Below are 16,062 nucleotides of genomic sequence, written 5' to 3' on the forward strand. Positions count from 1 at the left end.
ATTGTTATTTCATCCTACCACAATGCTTTTGATAAAATTAAACTGCACAACTAAATCTAAAAATTAGCTAGGAGAACTCAATGTCATGGAAGAGCATCACGTAGACCCAGTATGAACATAAATGTCAATTTTTCTTTTCAATATGGAAATTCAGGCCAGCAGCAAGACATCTTGGTGTCCAATGCAAAATGTGTGGATTATTTCCTCTGTCCACAGTAAGTTTTGCTTGGGTGAGAACTGTATTCAATTGAAATTAATGTGGCAATTCCCTACAAGCTTGATCCCTTAAGACAGCAGACTCTAAAAATTAAGATTTTAGTTTCATCAGCTTGTTCACCCTGACTTGTTGCATTGTAAAAGCCATTCAATACAGATTTCTCTCATTTAGCCTCTGTTACAGCTCTATAAAAAGATAATGCACAACAGGCCATGGCTTTCATATCACTGTAAAGGTGAGAAGGTAACAATTCATTACTGGATATTAAATGAATCATACCGTATTTACTTTTGAAGAACTCTGCCTAGAAAACAATTAGTAACAATTAAAGTTTCCAAGTGTTATACCGTGTGGGACAAAATTCTGAGAAACTCTGCTACTATTTCAAAACAGAAGTTAATAAAAACTAATTACGTTCACATCAATTTTCCAGAAAGGTCATTAGGTTTGTTTATAATATAGTTTTTTAAGTGGCTTTGAGTATGCACCTGCATTTTCTTTTTATAATTTCTCTGACAAGATTTTTCGTCACAGAAGTGTTCCGCACTTCAGCACTTGTAACTCAACAAAGATAAAAGCACTTCACAAACAAGTCCTCTTTCATCTGGCTTAATTCTTGTCTCCCCCTTCCCCCTGCCCATCCTGCCACCACCTTTTTCTGCTGACAGTCTTCCTTTCATTTTTGTGAATGCCAATCTTTTCTTCTCCCCTCCAAAAATGACCCTTTTGTCAAAAATTTCATTTCATTCTCTTGCACTCTGACTCCCTCAACACTTTTTATATAATTTACAACCTGTCTAGCTTCGAATCCATTGTGAACCTGGGAATTTACTGCCCATTCCTTGCTTAGCTGTGGGTCTCCTTCCTTCTCTTCCATCACAGGTCCAGATTCTTCTCTTCCTTGCCTTTTAAATAGTTTGTTGCATCTAATATGTTTTCAGTTTCTATAGTATTGTGACCAGCACTGTACTGGATCCTCTTTTGAGTCCCTTTTAAAGAGTTACAAGGGGAAGGAGTAACAGTACAGTGCTGATTTTCTGATGTTCAAATATAGTTACAAAGTAGAGGAAGTATGATTTCAAGAAGAACAAGAAGAATCAGGCCGTAACATTTTTTTTAAAAACAGAAGCAGACTTTTTCTTTTAATAAAAGCAAAAAGATCTAGCTGTAATTCATAATACAGACAGGACACAGACAGCTATTTTGAAGGTATTTCTGAAAAACTAAATAACAACAGAAGCTCTCTATTTAAAGAGTATGTACATGTGCATACAGTATGAACGGCTCCAAGACACATGTGAAGACAGTTGAATCTAGAAGAGCATCTGAAGCCTCAATAATAAAACTTTCTCTTTTGGAGTCACCTTTTAGGAAATAATTATTTCCACTCTGAGTATCAGTATTTCCAATGCATTTACTGGATATAAATGACATCTTTTCCTCCTACTTATCAAGAAAGTTTGGGCTGGAAAAATTAACTTACATGTTATTTTATATAACCTTTCATTAAATCACTTAATGAACTCACACAGTTATTGCATAACCTTACATAAACCACTGCTTTGCCCTTTGAAGCAAAAATAACAGGCTTAATTTCAATAAAGAGTTTCAGGATTCTCTGGAATACCTAGGTCTCTCTATAGAGAAGAAGGAAAACAAATTATAATCTTTACTAAATTTAAATCTGAACAGTTGCATTACAAAAATTTACCTTTTCCATAGAAGAACTTGCGGTAATAATATGCTCCAAGATCAATGTGTTCTATAATGTAACGCTTCACTTTCTCTCTGTGAATGGATTGGTTTTCTCTTGGCACTTCCAGAACTGAAACACCAGCATTTGTGCAATGGGAACTCAGTGAGGACTCAAAAGAACAACTTTCACCTGAAGAAAAAGATGCTGAATTTGCCCTAGAAAGCGCAATCCGTCTATCTCCTTCCCCACCAGTTTCATTCCTGAAGTAAGGGCAACTCAATACTAAATCATTGCTTTTGCCATCGCCCTCATCAGCATCTAAATTCTCTTTCGAATTGAGGTCCTCTTTGCTTCCCAAAGGAGATTCACAGTTTCCAGTCTGGCCTGATGGCATCTGAGTTTGTGACGCAGCTGAGGCCCCAGTGGTGATATTTTTTCTTTTTCCTACATTTAATCTGGTAGCCATTGCTTCATTTATGTTAAACAAAACGCTCTGAACATCATAATGTGCAAAACATTTCTGACAGTTCCAAGAACGAACATTTCTGTCAAGTCTATCATCCAGGTCCGATGAAAACTTAAAAGTTTCATGCTCACTTTTAACTGTTCGCAATTTTCTAAACAGAGATGTTTCTACTGCTTCTGATTTAAGTCTCCTCTTGAAAGATTTCTCCCTTTCTCGACCAATAAGTAGGGCACTATCCATATAATCCAACCCAGAAATCCTGACAAATTCTCCCCTGGAAATCTGTGCAGCAGCATGTAGACTTGGAGAAACCGTTGGATCACAGTGGAAAAACTCAGAAAATCCAAAAGGAGCAAGGGTTTTATGTTCAAAATTTTCCACTCTGTACCCTCTCAGCATTGCAAAAAAATTTTCTCCAGACAAGCCTTGTCTATCAATTGAAGAAGTACTGCCATATTCTCTGTGAAGAGCTGCTCCAGTATTTGGGTTAACAGCATTTTGGTCTAACACATCTTCAGCATCAATATCACTTATTGTCACATCACTGTTGCTTCTTTGCCTTATGGGATGAAGACCCCTTTGAGGCGAATGAACAAAAAGATCTCCAATTGAATATTTTCCCTCTGTAAATTCCAGTTCTAGCTCTTCTTGCTGTTCATCACTTTGGTCATTTTGTCCATTTGGAAGTACTGAGCCAACACCTTCATAACTGGCTGGAGGTCTGTTTTCCCAAGCAGCTTTACTCAGCTCCTTAGAGCAATCCTTTTTAGGAGGCCATTCAGATACCCTTGCTCGAACACCCATTTTAGGCACGGCTGGTGTACCATTTGTTTGATTATTTTCAGCTTTGCTGGAGGCATTTGAAGAAACAGGAGGACCCATGCTACCGTTCAAGGCTTTAAGTTTTCTAGCGAAATAATCATCAGATTGCATGCTTCTTGAAGACTCTCTGAACTTGGAGGAAGTTCTGCTAACCTTGTGCTTATCTTCTTGCAAAGACCTTTGATCACTCATGTCCAGTCAGTGGGAGGGGAACCACTACTATTGCATAAATTTACTGTTACATTTGTTATTACATCCTCTTTTATGGGCCAATAAACTGTGATATAAAAATACTGTTACAGTCTTCCCACAGGTGCAGGCAGAGACGTCAGTGTACCATTTTTGTACAATTTCTATCAGGAGAGCAATCTCAAAACATTTCCTTCAGTTCAGATGCATTCAGTTCAGTATTAATCCAGACAAATTTCTTAAATCTGTTCATAAGGAAAAGAATAAAAAAAAAGAGCGTTAAAATGTTTATACTCAATAATACTAAGTTTTCACTGTTGCTTGTAATTACACACCTCATGAAACTGGATGGACCTAAAGTGACTTGCTTTGTATAATTTTCTACCCTTGGACTCCTTAAAACCCAGCAAATTTAACAATTCCAGTTCTTCATGTGATTCCACAGGATGTGAGCAGCTTGAACCTGCATATCTCAAGGGCTCCCCAGTACCTGCACAAGCAGAATAGCCACAGACAATTCTCTCTGCATTCCCTGCAATGCTGACAGCAACTCAGATGCCTACTCTCTGTCTAATCACTGGGGTTGTTTACATAACATCTAAGACACTCTTCTCCAAGCTTTCTGGAAAATGGTTAATGCACACAGGAGTGATGGGGCAAGACTGGTAGAAAATGTAAGTAAAATACCTTATAGAGAGAAATGTGTTTTGCCCCATTTAAAAGAACATTTAAAGATAAGCAATTGTTCCGCTATTATTAATTCAATGAATTAATGTATTTTGTTTCCTTCCTCTTCTCTCTTCCCAAAGGGAGGTTTACTTACATTCCTTTCTTTGGAGTGCAAACTATTATTTAGCTGTGTAAAACAGTTACAGTTGTTTCTGTTATATTATATTCCTCTGGTTGGAAACCCAGACTGTTAACTCTGTTATTGTGATAAAGAACATGTCTGTTTCCTTCTGTAAATAAGAAAAGATAGTAGCCCTATTGATAAGCCTCAGTTTGATTGCAAAATTGGAACTGTTAGGATATAAAAATACTCTTCAATAGTCTTAAGAGTGACCATGACTCATGCTGCGAAGATTCATTTGCAGGCTGAGTCTGTCCATTAATCCATTGCATAAAAGCAGATTAAAACAAGAGACAAGACAGAATGCTGTGTACTTCTTCATATTTTATTCCTTGAACAAAAATGCCAACATAACAATCTTTCAACATGCTACAAATAAGGACACTATGCATTTACCAGAAACTAAAAAGAAGTCAGGTTAAATTAGCTTGGAATATGAATTCTCCCTTGATTTCAATTACAAGATGAGACAGTAAGAGGAGTTCAGAAGATGAGTGCTTTTTTCCTATATTTAACATGATAAACATTTCTTGAGGATGGGGAGGAAGGATGACATGAGGGACGAGGGAATAATATAAATCAAAATGTGACATTTTATTTTTTCTTCTTGTCAGAAATAAACTGAAATTGTGTTTGATACAGTAAACTTCAGAAGACTTCTGCAGTAATGAGGTAACAAACACAAGTTAGACTCCAGCACTCTCATAATGGCTATGGTTTCTATGTGACCAGTAGTAAAAATTGCCAACAATTTCCATAACAATGTATCTCTGCAGCTTACTTTAACTCCAAAGAAATTCCTTGCTGGTCAATAAAGACAATTAAATGGGTTCCTTACAGAAGTCCAAAAGATTATTTTAAAAACTGACATATTCAGATAAATAGCGCTTGAAAAGTGGCAAGTAGGATTTTTAAACATGACTTATGAAAATACTATACAAAAAGAAAAATATTGGTCAAAGAATCATAGAATGGTTTGGGTTATAAGGGAAGTTAAAGACCATCTAGTCCCAGCTCCCCTGGCATGTACAGGGACACTTTCCACTAGACCAGGTTGCTCAGAGCCCAATCCAACCTGGCCTTGAACACTTCCAGCGATAGGTGATCCCATTCTGGACAAGCTGTTGCAGTGCCTCACCACCCTCATAATGAAGAATTTCTTCCTAATATCTGATCTTTCAGTTTAAGACAGTTACTCCTCATCTAGTCACTACATGCCCTGTAGAAGTCCCTTTCCAGGCCCTTTTTAGGTCCTGGAAAGCCAGAATTAGGCTTCCTTGGAGCCATCTCTTCTCCAGGCTGAACAGCCCCAACTCCCTCACAGCCTTTCCTCAAAAGAGATGTTCCACTCCCCTGATAATCTCCATGGCCTCCTCTGGACTCACTCCAACAGGTCGATGTCCTTCCTGTGCTGGGTACCCCAGAGCTGGATGCAGGGTTCCAGGTGGAGTCTCACCAGAGCAGAGAAGAGGGGCAGAATCCCCTCCTTCATGTGCTGCCCAAGCTGCTTTGGATAAGTCCAGGATGTGTTTGGCTTCCTGAGCTGCAAGAGCACACTGCTGGGTCATGCCCAGCTTTTCCTTCACCAATAACCCAAAGAGTTCTTTGCAGGACTGCTCTCAGATATGTCAATACGCTCAACACTTTTGGAGCACAAGTAATACTGTAAAGTTAAAATAGAAGAAAGTTCCTTACAAATTAACATGAACAGCTGACAGCTTTTTAAAAATTTCTTAGACTGTTCTTTATACCATCATAGAAGTGGAAGAAACCTTTGCTAAATAAAAAATCTAAAGGAAAACTAAACTATTCCAGAATCATATTTTCTGTTTCTGCCAGAATATAGAAGAGTGAGAAGACACAGTAAGTTTAATTTCACATACTGGGAAAGATATTTAACTTCTTATTAAAGATTAATACAATTTTCTTTGAAATTACGGTGAATTACATCTTCTAGCCTCCCTGCCCTTTTCTACATAGAAACCATTCATAGAAGTCGTTAGTTTAAGCATTTTAAAATTTTTAAAAAAGTCTCTGAAAAATAGGAAAAAATAATATAAGGTAAGAAAAGGCTATATTGCAAAAATTCCATTATTTTCTTCTCTTGTGTTAGCCTTTTTTCTATCATAAGCATTTGCAGTGTAGCATTTTCTATCATAAGCATTTGCAAAAGTAGTGAACTGGACCAGACGCATAATGAGGGTTGAATTGCATTGAAACTGGAGCTCAGGTGGTGGGGATGAGAAGGAAAGAGCAATAGATGGACACTACCAGCCCACTTATTTTCAATCCAAATCCACAATATGATTTACTGTTTGGCCTCACAAACATTTGCATTTGTGAAAGGCAGCAGAGAGCCTGAAGGCCACAGGAAAGCAGGACTTTTTTTGGTTTTTTTCTCTGGTGGTGGTGGTATCTTAAATACTTGAAGTATGGCCTGAGTATTTTAACAGAGTTACATTGCAAAAGACAGTAGTTTTACAGAGAATTCATTTTCTTTACAGTGCAAAGCTGGTGTGACAGAAGACTAAAGAAATGCCTGTTTGGAAATGCAGATTGATGTTTTATTGGAAATAGTAATGTTTGAAGAAGTGATGCAATATATTTAAGATATATTGTTAATTTTTTTTTCTTAATCTGAAATTGGCCTAATTGAAAAAAAAGTCTGCCAGTTTTAACATGACTGACCCTTTCCATAAATTTCTGTAACTCAGTACAGCAGCATGCTCTGGCTGACAGCTGACTTATGCTGATGGATAGCACTATAGTCTGATGTTATCTGTTGTTAAGGATTTTCTCTCTCCACAGTAAGAATTTACGAACTCGTAAATATTGCACTGATGTTGATACTATTTATTGTAAACCTATTTTTTTGTTGTTGTTGAATTTAATAAACTATTACTTCCACAAAGAACCATATCAATGTGATCATGAGTACTCTTCTCTTCAGACCTGTACAGCTCTTTTGGTCAAGTTCTTCACTTCCCTCTCTTTTCATCTCACCCTAGCACTGAGGAATGGAATCAGTGACAGATAAGGTCAAAAAAGAAAAGCTGGATGCCTTCCCTGCTGTTGTGCTCCTGCCAACCCTTCCCACTAAGACTGCTGGATGTTATGCAAATAACTTAAGTTCCTTCCACACAGCTACAAAGACTTCCTTCTGAGCTCAATACAGCAGCTGGTTTGTTAGCTACAGTTACAGTTCTTTAACATGGAACGATTCCAAGTTTCCTGGGGACCTGGATACGTGCCCACAAGTGTTCCTGTGCCAGTAGGAGCAATGAATGAGAACTGTGCTATTGGACTATCCTGTCAAAAGGAGGTTGTTTGGTAACGCTGCCTCATGTCAGCCTTGATAGATGGAAATGAATTATTTAAGAAGTCTTTCTGTGATCATTTTGTTGATCAAGACTTTGGAAATCTGCCCCTATTATTATGTAATGCTATCATCCTAAAAAAGAATGCATAATTTGGATGAAAGCATTAATCTCTACTATTTATCAAGATGACAATTCTATACACCATGACTCTCAAGCTCTACTAATCTTTAAAAAAATGGGAAGTGCAATTTGATAAAACAGGAGAAAAGGCAGTAATAATATGTCAAAAGCTGAAGACCTGGCATTTAATTTGCATTCAATTGGTTCTACACAGCATTTTCTGTGTCTCTCTCCAGTTAGTTTCCAGTCTTCAGAGAAGAACAGAGTGGTGCAGTAGTGTTAAGTATTTGGCCAGTACAGCAGAGCAGCAGCTACACAATTCCCAATTCATGGGAATCTGAAGTTTGCAAGAAAATTCCGCACATGCTTTCAAGTGCAGTGAAAAAGAAAAGTGCAAGGGACAAATGAACATGGCTTCTAAGCTGCTTGTATTTTCACAAGTTCTAGAAGAGATAACTCACTGAACAAATCTGTCACAAAACTAAGATCACCACTGAAAAAAATAAGTAATTTTTGAAAAATTACAAAATAGTAGAAGATACTTTTAAAATTCAAGTTCCAATTTTTTTTTAAACAGACTACGTTAGCAAGTATTCTTAGATTTATGTATTTTAAATATCTGTTAACAGCACCTATTTCTTAATTATTTCCTTAATATTCTTAATAGTTCCTAAAAGAACTCTCCAATTTTCAGAAGCAAAGCGACAGCTTTGTCTGGTTTTCAAGCAATGGTAGCTGTGTGTTCAATTCAGAGAATTCAGCTCACACTGAACTATGATATCATATCACATGACAGTTGATTATGATGTCACACAGGAGACTCATTACTGCAGATAGTAGTATGAAAAAGAAAAATTAGTTCTTCATGTTTTTGCCTTTTTTTCATGCAAATGTCTTTAGAAAACGATGATATTTAAGCATAATTGTCCTTAAATAGAATATTTCTTTCAAAGTTTTCCATAGGGCTCAGTGAATATTAAAGAATAACACTAAACTATAATTGAGCCACTTATTCAGATTGCAGCTGTGGAAAATGGATTGGAAATAATACAATGATCAAATTATGAGCAGAGCTCATGAAAAAAAATTGTTCAAATTATTGTACATCAAATTTACAACTAAAGCTATAACTACTACAGTATAAATGGTTATTTCAGCTATGCATATTTCAGATACTTGATTAATATTCAGACATGGAAAAGAGGCAGAAGAACGATGGGAAGACCCTCATCTGACAAATGGAAATATAGATGAGCTGCTCTGTAGCAAATATTTCTTGCACACTTCCTTAGCTATGCTGCATTTCTTTACATTTGTAGTCTCTGTGAGTGAAATTTCAGAGTAGAAAACTGAAAAAAACTTTCATTGAAATAACATAGTTACAAAAATGTATTCACAAACAATCACAGGGAGTGGGAAGGAGGGAAGGAGCTATAGCTAAGAGCAACAACAGCTACATCATTCTCAGTGTTGGTGTAAGGCCCTCACTTTTCTTAGCAAAACAGTGAAATTGCACTAATTTTGGACTGGTACAAGATTTTGGGTAAAAAATGAATAAAAATAAAAAACCATACTCTGTTCTTCAAACATAGTTCCCTCCTCCAACAAAAAAAATGGCAGATGAACATAAATTCTGAGAAAGAGATGCAACAGAACTTTGAATTCCACATCTGTTTGGTGCTGCTCAGTGAAACGTATTTTACTTTTAAGGGAGCGACCTCTCCAGCCACAACTGTTCTCTTTCACCAACAGGCTGAGAAAAATCTCATGACCATCTATAAAAATAATTGTGTAAGATGTAATAGCATGTAGACAATTTAAAACACTGAACTTGTTCATCCTATGGTCAAGATCCCCCATCTGTCATCTTGGCGTTTCCAGAGAAAATATTTTAATAAATCTCACCTTCCAACTGCTAAATACAAAGCTCAGTACTATGCATCAGTTTGGTTATTTTTAAATATAGTGCATCTATTCAGTGAAAAAAAAACAAATAAGGCCATTACAGAAGATGCACTTTCTTCGGTGTAACTCATTATACCAAAGAATATCTATCACAAAGTTCCAGCAGCTTCCCTTTAGCTTCTCTTTTATTACTTTTCCTGAATATGTGGTCCTACATATTTTATCTCAAGTCATGCTTTGTTTAGTTAAAAAACACAGCTTAAGTTTTTCATCAAGCAACCTAGGTTACCTCTCACTGAACATCAGTGTTTTATACTGAGCTGTTACTGACCACAGCCTTACTGTCATTAATTTTAAACCTTGTTAGAGATCACCTTCTGTTACTGAAAACTTTTTTTGTAGATAAATTTGTGACTGTTTCAGCACTGAATTTTCTTAGAATATTAGTACCAATATTCTGTTGTTCCATTAATGCAAGATTTGACAGAGATGCATTAAGGCTAATTTGATTTCCAGAACCAGCTGGATATCCTCCTATTCTTAGAGCTCTTATGCAGAGCTCAACTACAAAACTGGAACTGAAGCTGAATCTTATTCAGGTTGAACCATGTAAAGTAGCAGAGTTTAAACTATAGCAAAACTGCCACTGAAAAACACACAGAATATTTCATTTGCATTCTTCCAATTCAGTTCAGTTATTTTAACTGAAATTGTGAAACTTAAAATACAGTAAAGCCTACAAAAGGAAACATTTTAACAGGAAGTCTTAAACCAAAGAATTTTTCCAGGAAAAGGTTGAAAATATATACATAAATCTTTTATATATATGTAATTGACCACCTATTATTCCAGGGGGAGGGGACATGCACCAAACTCCTCATAGATTATTATTAATAACCGATACTATTTTTGACAGTCTTTAATAAATATAAAGAAGTTATTTGACCTATCAGTCAAATTCTGGTATCAGTGAAAAATTTTTAAAATTTTATATATTTATATATTCTAAACTCTCTGTTTCCTTTCATTCTTTCCGTTCAAGAACCTAGATGTCGAAGGGCAGGAATAACAAAAAAGACAGCAACTTATTGTGTATTAAATAATCTGGTTTCTACAGAGAGACTAAAAAGACATCTCGAATGTAATTTACATAGAATCATCCAGTCTGACATACTAAGACACTTCCCTACTTTAAAAGAATTTAGAGATACTTATGCCTGTTCCTCCAACAGTTCACAATAATTACAATTTCCTCATAAAGAGATTTATCCTTAAAATACTAGTAAAGCAGAATTCTAATTCTAGTTTCATATTTAAAAATGAAGAGTCTTCAACACACAATGATACAGATATGTCATAAACAAGATTCACACAAAAAATAGCAGTCAGCAGATGAATACAAATAAATTTTGCGTAATACTTTATACGTTCAGTGTAGTTCAAGATCGCAGAAAGAAGGAAGCAAAAATCTGTTTGCATTACATGTTCGTTTCCTCAGCCTTAGATCTGATTCAGTAAGGGAGTTCACATTAGACAAAGCATGAATTATTCTGAAAGGGTAAGGATGACTCATTTTCAGTAATAATACAGAAACACTTCATTGAAGCAAGTTCCACTCAAAAAGCAACAAAAAAAGTAGTCTTCTCAAACAAGCTGGACAGCATCTGAAACTTCAGTGGAAACAGAACTGTCTACAGGCTCAGAGATTGTCAGAAGATTGTTGAATTGGCCCTTCCTGCATGAATGTATGCATTCTCATTGTAATTGTATAATCCACAAGGCAGGGACCATTCCTTTGTCCACTGTGTGGGATGCCAAACACCATGATAACCAATGTGGTAAACAACAAGTGGACCAAGTCACTGTCAGAGGCAAAGCTTAGACAGATAAAGACAGGACTCATGCAGCCTGTCTGCATTATTCAGAGACAAAGAAAAGGACAACCAATTGTATGTGCACCTGGATAACAACACCAAAAGAGGAATACAGCACCCGTAAATCGACTCTCAGAAGAGTCTACAGAAAGGAACATATTCCTATTGTATGTTGAGACAGAAACATACACGTGCTCCATTGCAAAACAAATTTTTTACCTTCGAGTTAAGAAACATTCACAAGTACTACAAATGCTGTCTTTTACGTAGTTCTTATAGAATACTGGCAGAAACAAAAAGCAAATCACCAACATATTGCAAGAGCACTGCATTATTTTAAAACAAAGAAAAGAACATATTCTACCTTTTCCCATAATTAGTCACATCAGAAATCATTTTTTCTAATTCTAGCACAGTGTACAGAATTGAAATTCCACTTGAAAAGCACTCTGCCTAAGAGTAGGCATAGAGAAAACTAGATGAAAAAACCCACAAGGAGCAACCCACTTAATATTAAGAAATGTCCATTTCACAAAAAAAAAGTCACACTGTAAGAATTTTTGTCCTTATAAAATATAACAAATTGCTACAGATGGAATGATGGGATTGAAAAAATTAGAAGTAGTTTAATAACATCATTATCTGAGTTATCAATCTTCAAAATTTAAGACTTCATGAATGGAGACAGATTTCTAACTGAAAAATATGCTCAAATTTCTGACAATGCACTAGCACTGTATTTTCTACAGTTTTTTTCTACAGCTTTTGGGATAAGTATGTCAGCTCCCACATAGTGCATACAATTGCTTTTGATTATTCTGAAAAAAATAGGAATTCTGGAGTTGGCACCTCTTTAGCTATCTGAAGAAATGGGTTTTAATTAGAAGTTGATGGGAAAGTAAAGATGTGCTAACATTTTGACTGTTGTTTCACATTCCGAGGTAGAAATTTGGAAGCAGATTCAGAAGCTGCACTGAAGTTGAACAAGGAGTCTAGTACTGCAAAAGGAGATATTGTTCAGAAAGAGAGAACAAGATTGCAAGCTTTGGCTTTTCAGAGTCAGTATGTCACAAAAATTTGTGAGGCAATTCCACTTTTCATAAGTCTAGTACAGCAAGGCCTAAAATAAAACATTTTCATCCACTCAGTGAAAAGATAAAACAATGCATCTATTAAACAGCTGAGACCGCCTATTCCACGAAGGAGGTTTCAGATGCTGACACTACTCAAGAAAGCTTTTGAAATGTACAAAGCCATTTTTAGCCAGAACAAGAAAGTTCTTTTACATATTGCCGTCATAACTGCGTTTCACAGTAAAAATGCTGTTCAGGCAGGAGTACTGATCAACCCTGCCGTGCTCACATCGGTGATGTGAGACGTAAACACTCGCTTGGATTCCATGGTATGACCTTACAGACCCAAACACTGGGCTTACCTCCAGAGAACACCAAACTCCTCCAAACAGCAAACCACTTACAACATTAATGCTACTTCTACCAGAAATACTCCAATGGGTGCAGCTTTTAAAGGAATCTAATTTTTTGAAACAGAAAGGAAGAGCCTCCCTAAAGCAAGGACACACTCAGTACATCCATCGATGAATGAGACAGTCAAAGACAGTGCATGGATTTTAGTCACGGCTACAGAACAGCATGAAAACTCACTATTTCATTCCAAAAATCTTCTGCTTTGACACACTACCATCAGTAAGATTTCTATTACCCAGCATTCCAAAAGGGAATCAAATGAAAGGACTCTAAATGATAAGTGATAAAAAGTTAAACTGCTGTTTTCCTCATGTTCATGGGAAATATGTATGTCATCAAGCAGGTTTCCATATATACTCACAGCAGACATTGCTGGCTCAAAATAACCAGATTTTTTCATTTAAACCATATGTAAAAAACATATATATTACAAATAACTTTTCAAATGTCCATTAACTGTATAAAACTTTTGGTACCAGGCAATATATGGATACGCTACTTATACTCAGTTCCTAGAAAATGACAATATTTTGCTACTTATACTATTTTATCCAATTTCCTGTTGTACATAGAAATTTGAGCAAAAACTGCAGTGATTAAAATAAGATTTGAGAAATTTTGCTAAACACACATTTTGGTTATATATGTCCTCATATTTCATCCCCAATATTAAAGATATGTCCATGTTCTTCTTGAGTTTTCCTGTAGTAACTCTAACCATGATACCTGAGTTTGTCTACCAAAGGACCTAAATTCCTACTGGAGCCTTTCTATTAGAAAGGATCACAACTGGCTAACACTGGTCTAACACATTGCAACATCTTAGATAAGAGGAAATCAGAAAGTGGATAAATACAGTTTTAGAAGTTCAAATTAGTTCATTTCTAGAGGGAAAAAAGTGTTTGAGTCCACTTCACTTCTAAAGCAAAGGAGAATTTGAATAATCTCTCCCATGGCAAAAGTTGACAGCAATGACAAGCACCCAAAACCACTGTCTATCACAACAGAGAAACACTCACTGTCTACAACAGCAGAGAAACACTGCTTGTGACAACTCAAAACATTCTAATGTTCTAGCAAGGTCTTAACTGTCCATTAAGAAGTACAGAAGCACATTCTAAGGAAAAAAGAGAAACAAAGCTAAGATTTCACTTATGTTTTCAAGAATGTAGAACAGGAAGTAGGTTTTCTGTCATGTAATTTGGCAGTAGAGTAGCTCTGATACCACAGTTCTGAATTATTTTTAGTATTAATGAAGGAAGTGGTTGATTAAGGTAAAATAAGTTTTAAAAAAAAGGAAACGTGAGCATGAGACATTGTTTCTTATGGAAACTGGTTTAGTTTGACCTTGATTCTTTATCAACTAGCAGGAATTGTGAGATAGTACAAGCTGATAATATTACTGGCCAGTTTTTGGAACCTTGACTTCAAGCTGACTGAGGACCTGCAGCTTCAAATGTCAGCACGTAATTTCTCTGGTACTTCTGCATCACTGTAGAATTCTAAACTGTCTCTTCACATCATTGTGCATCAAGACCTTTTTTTTTAACTTATGTTTTGGGAACAGAGGTTTCACTTTTTTCTATCCTTCCTCTAAGAAACAAAAGAGCAGGAGCTCCCTATAGAAAGAAAACACCCTGAAATCTATGGTGGCCGTAACACACTTGATTCATACAGTCTTACTATATAAAAACAATTTTGTTCTTAATTTTACATTGCAAATTCAGAAAGCAGACTTAATAATATTAACTGCCAAAATATTTAATATACATTAAATATTTTGGCAGTTACCAAATAACTTGGTAACTTGTGTCCGCATGACATTTCCAAGCACATGCAATTGGACCTGGACCACCTGGCACTGAACAATTCAGCTTGGGCAAACAAGTGCCTCTCTAAGACAGCCACCCTCTAGGCTGGTTGGTTCCACAGCTTGGTACAGTAACAGCTCTTTTCCCAATGAACAGAATCTTTTTACATAATTCCAGATATAAACAGAAGAACAGTAGCTGGAGTGAGGGGGTTGTTAGCAGAATATTGTTCTTCATTTTTCATCAGTCCACTCAAATTTGGCACAACTTGATAGCAATAAAATGTCACTCCCATCTGTTCAGTGATCATTTGATATCCATCTAGAAACAAATTGCTGTTAAGCTAAAAAACTTGTTCTCAATGAGACTAAAGAGGGCTATAATTGAAAATAATTTTGTCAAAGCTTTATATCAGCTTTAGGGAACACTTCCTTCTGATTCCCCCTCAAATTAAAAAAAACAACAAACAACAAAACACAAAAATAACCAAACCCACCCCAAACAATAAGATGGCATTATCATTGCTCTACAGATTTGCTTCAGTTTACTAAGTTAAAGCACTTTCTGGAGAACTTTCTGGAGTTGCCCTGCTGAGAAAATATGCTATATATTTTCACTTTAAACACGAAAAAAACCCCAAACTGTCTTCATAAATATGATGTGGAAACACATCTTTCAAATATTCTGAGTCAGAGAGGCAAGATCTCATTTTTTCTAGATTGGAAAGAAGACACCTTGTTGTATATATGTATTTTCCAGACAAAGTCATCATCATAACTAGGGCTAAGGAATGCAGATTCACAGTTGCAATCCTTTACGTTAGAGATACATTAAATAAAATATCTATAAGCCTTTCTTGATTCTTAGCTGCAAGCCACCATAAGCATGCTGACATCTTCCTAGTTTTACTGCTTTATGATAAAGAGCTAAAAGGCAAACATATTTGAACATGAAGTCTTGTTTTAAGATGACCTACTGACATGTTCAACAATCAGTAATTTATCTTTAAACAGATCTCTGAGCACACTAAGAAATAGCACTATTTGGAACCATGAAAAACAAAACTGTGGTCCACTTTTGGGAAGCATGGAGAATGTTAGTTTTAAATTCATATTCATCTGGAATGGTTTGCTTTTATAGGGCCAATTTTGTTTTAACTTTTGCTTTTAAAATTCTGATTACATAACACCCCATCCAATAAATCAGACACTGAATTTTATATTTGATTTATCAAGTTCTGCTCCTTATGTAAATGAAAGCGTTCAAATAGGAGGGTATAATTAACTGATCCAAAGTGTTCACACA

General features: G+C 36.0%; 1 protein-coding gene across 3 annotated transcripts in view; it reads right to left on the reverse strand.

Annotated features, from left to right (window-relative positions):
* The window catches only part of SIPA1L2 (signal induced proliferation associated 1 like 2), a 126,497-nt gene that overhangs the window by 69,791 nt on the left and 40,644 nt on the right, over positions 1–16,062 (reverse strand). For all 3 annotated transcript variants that reach the window (XM_039707522.1, XM_039707521.1, XM_039707519.1), the window contains exon 3: positions 1,929–3,635. In XM_039707522.1, the coding sequence (XP_039563456.1) occupies positions 1,929–3,393 (1,465 nt within the window). In that variant the 5' untranslated portion in view covers positions 3,394–3,635. The remainder of the gene's footprint in view (positions 1–1,928; positions 3,636–16,062) is intronic.

The sequence above is a fragment of the Passer montanus genome, unplaced genomic scaffold, assembly GCF_014805655.1.
Source record: "Passer montanus isolate IOZ18808 unplaced genomic scaffold, ASM1480565v1 scaffold2, whole genome shotgun sequence".
NCBI classification, from domain to species: Eukaryota; Metazoa; Chordata; class Aves; order Passeriformes; family Passeridae; genus Passer; species Passer montanus.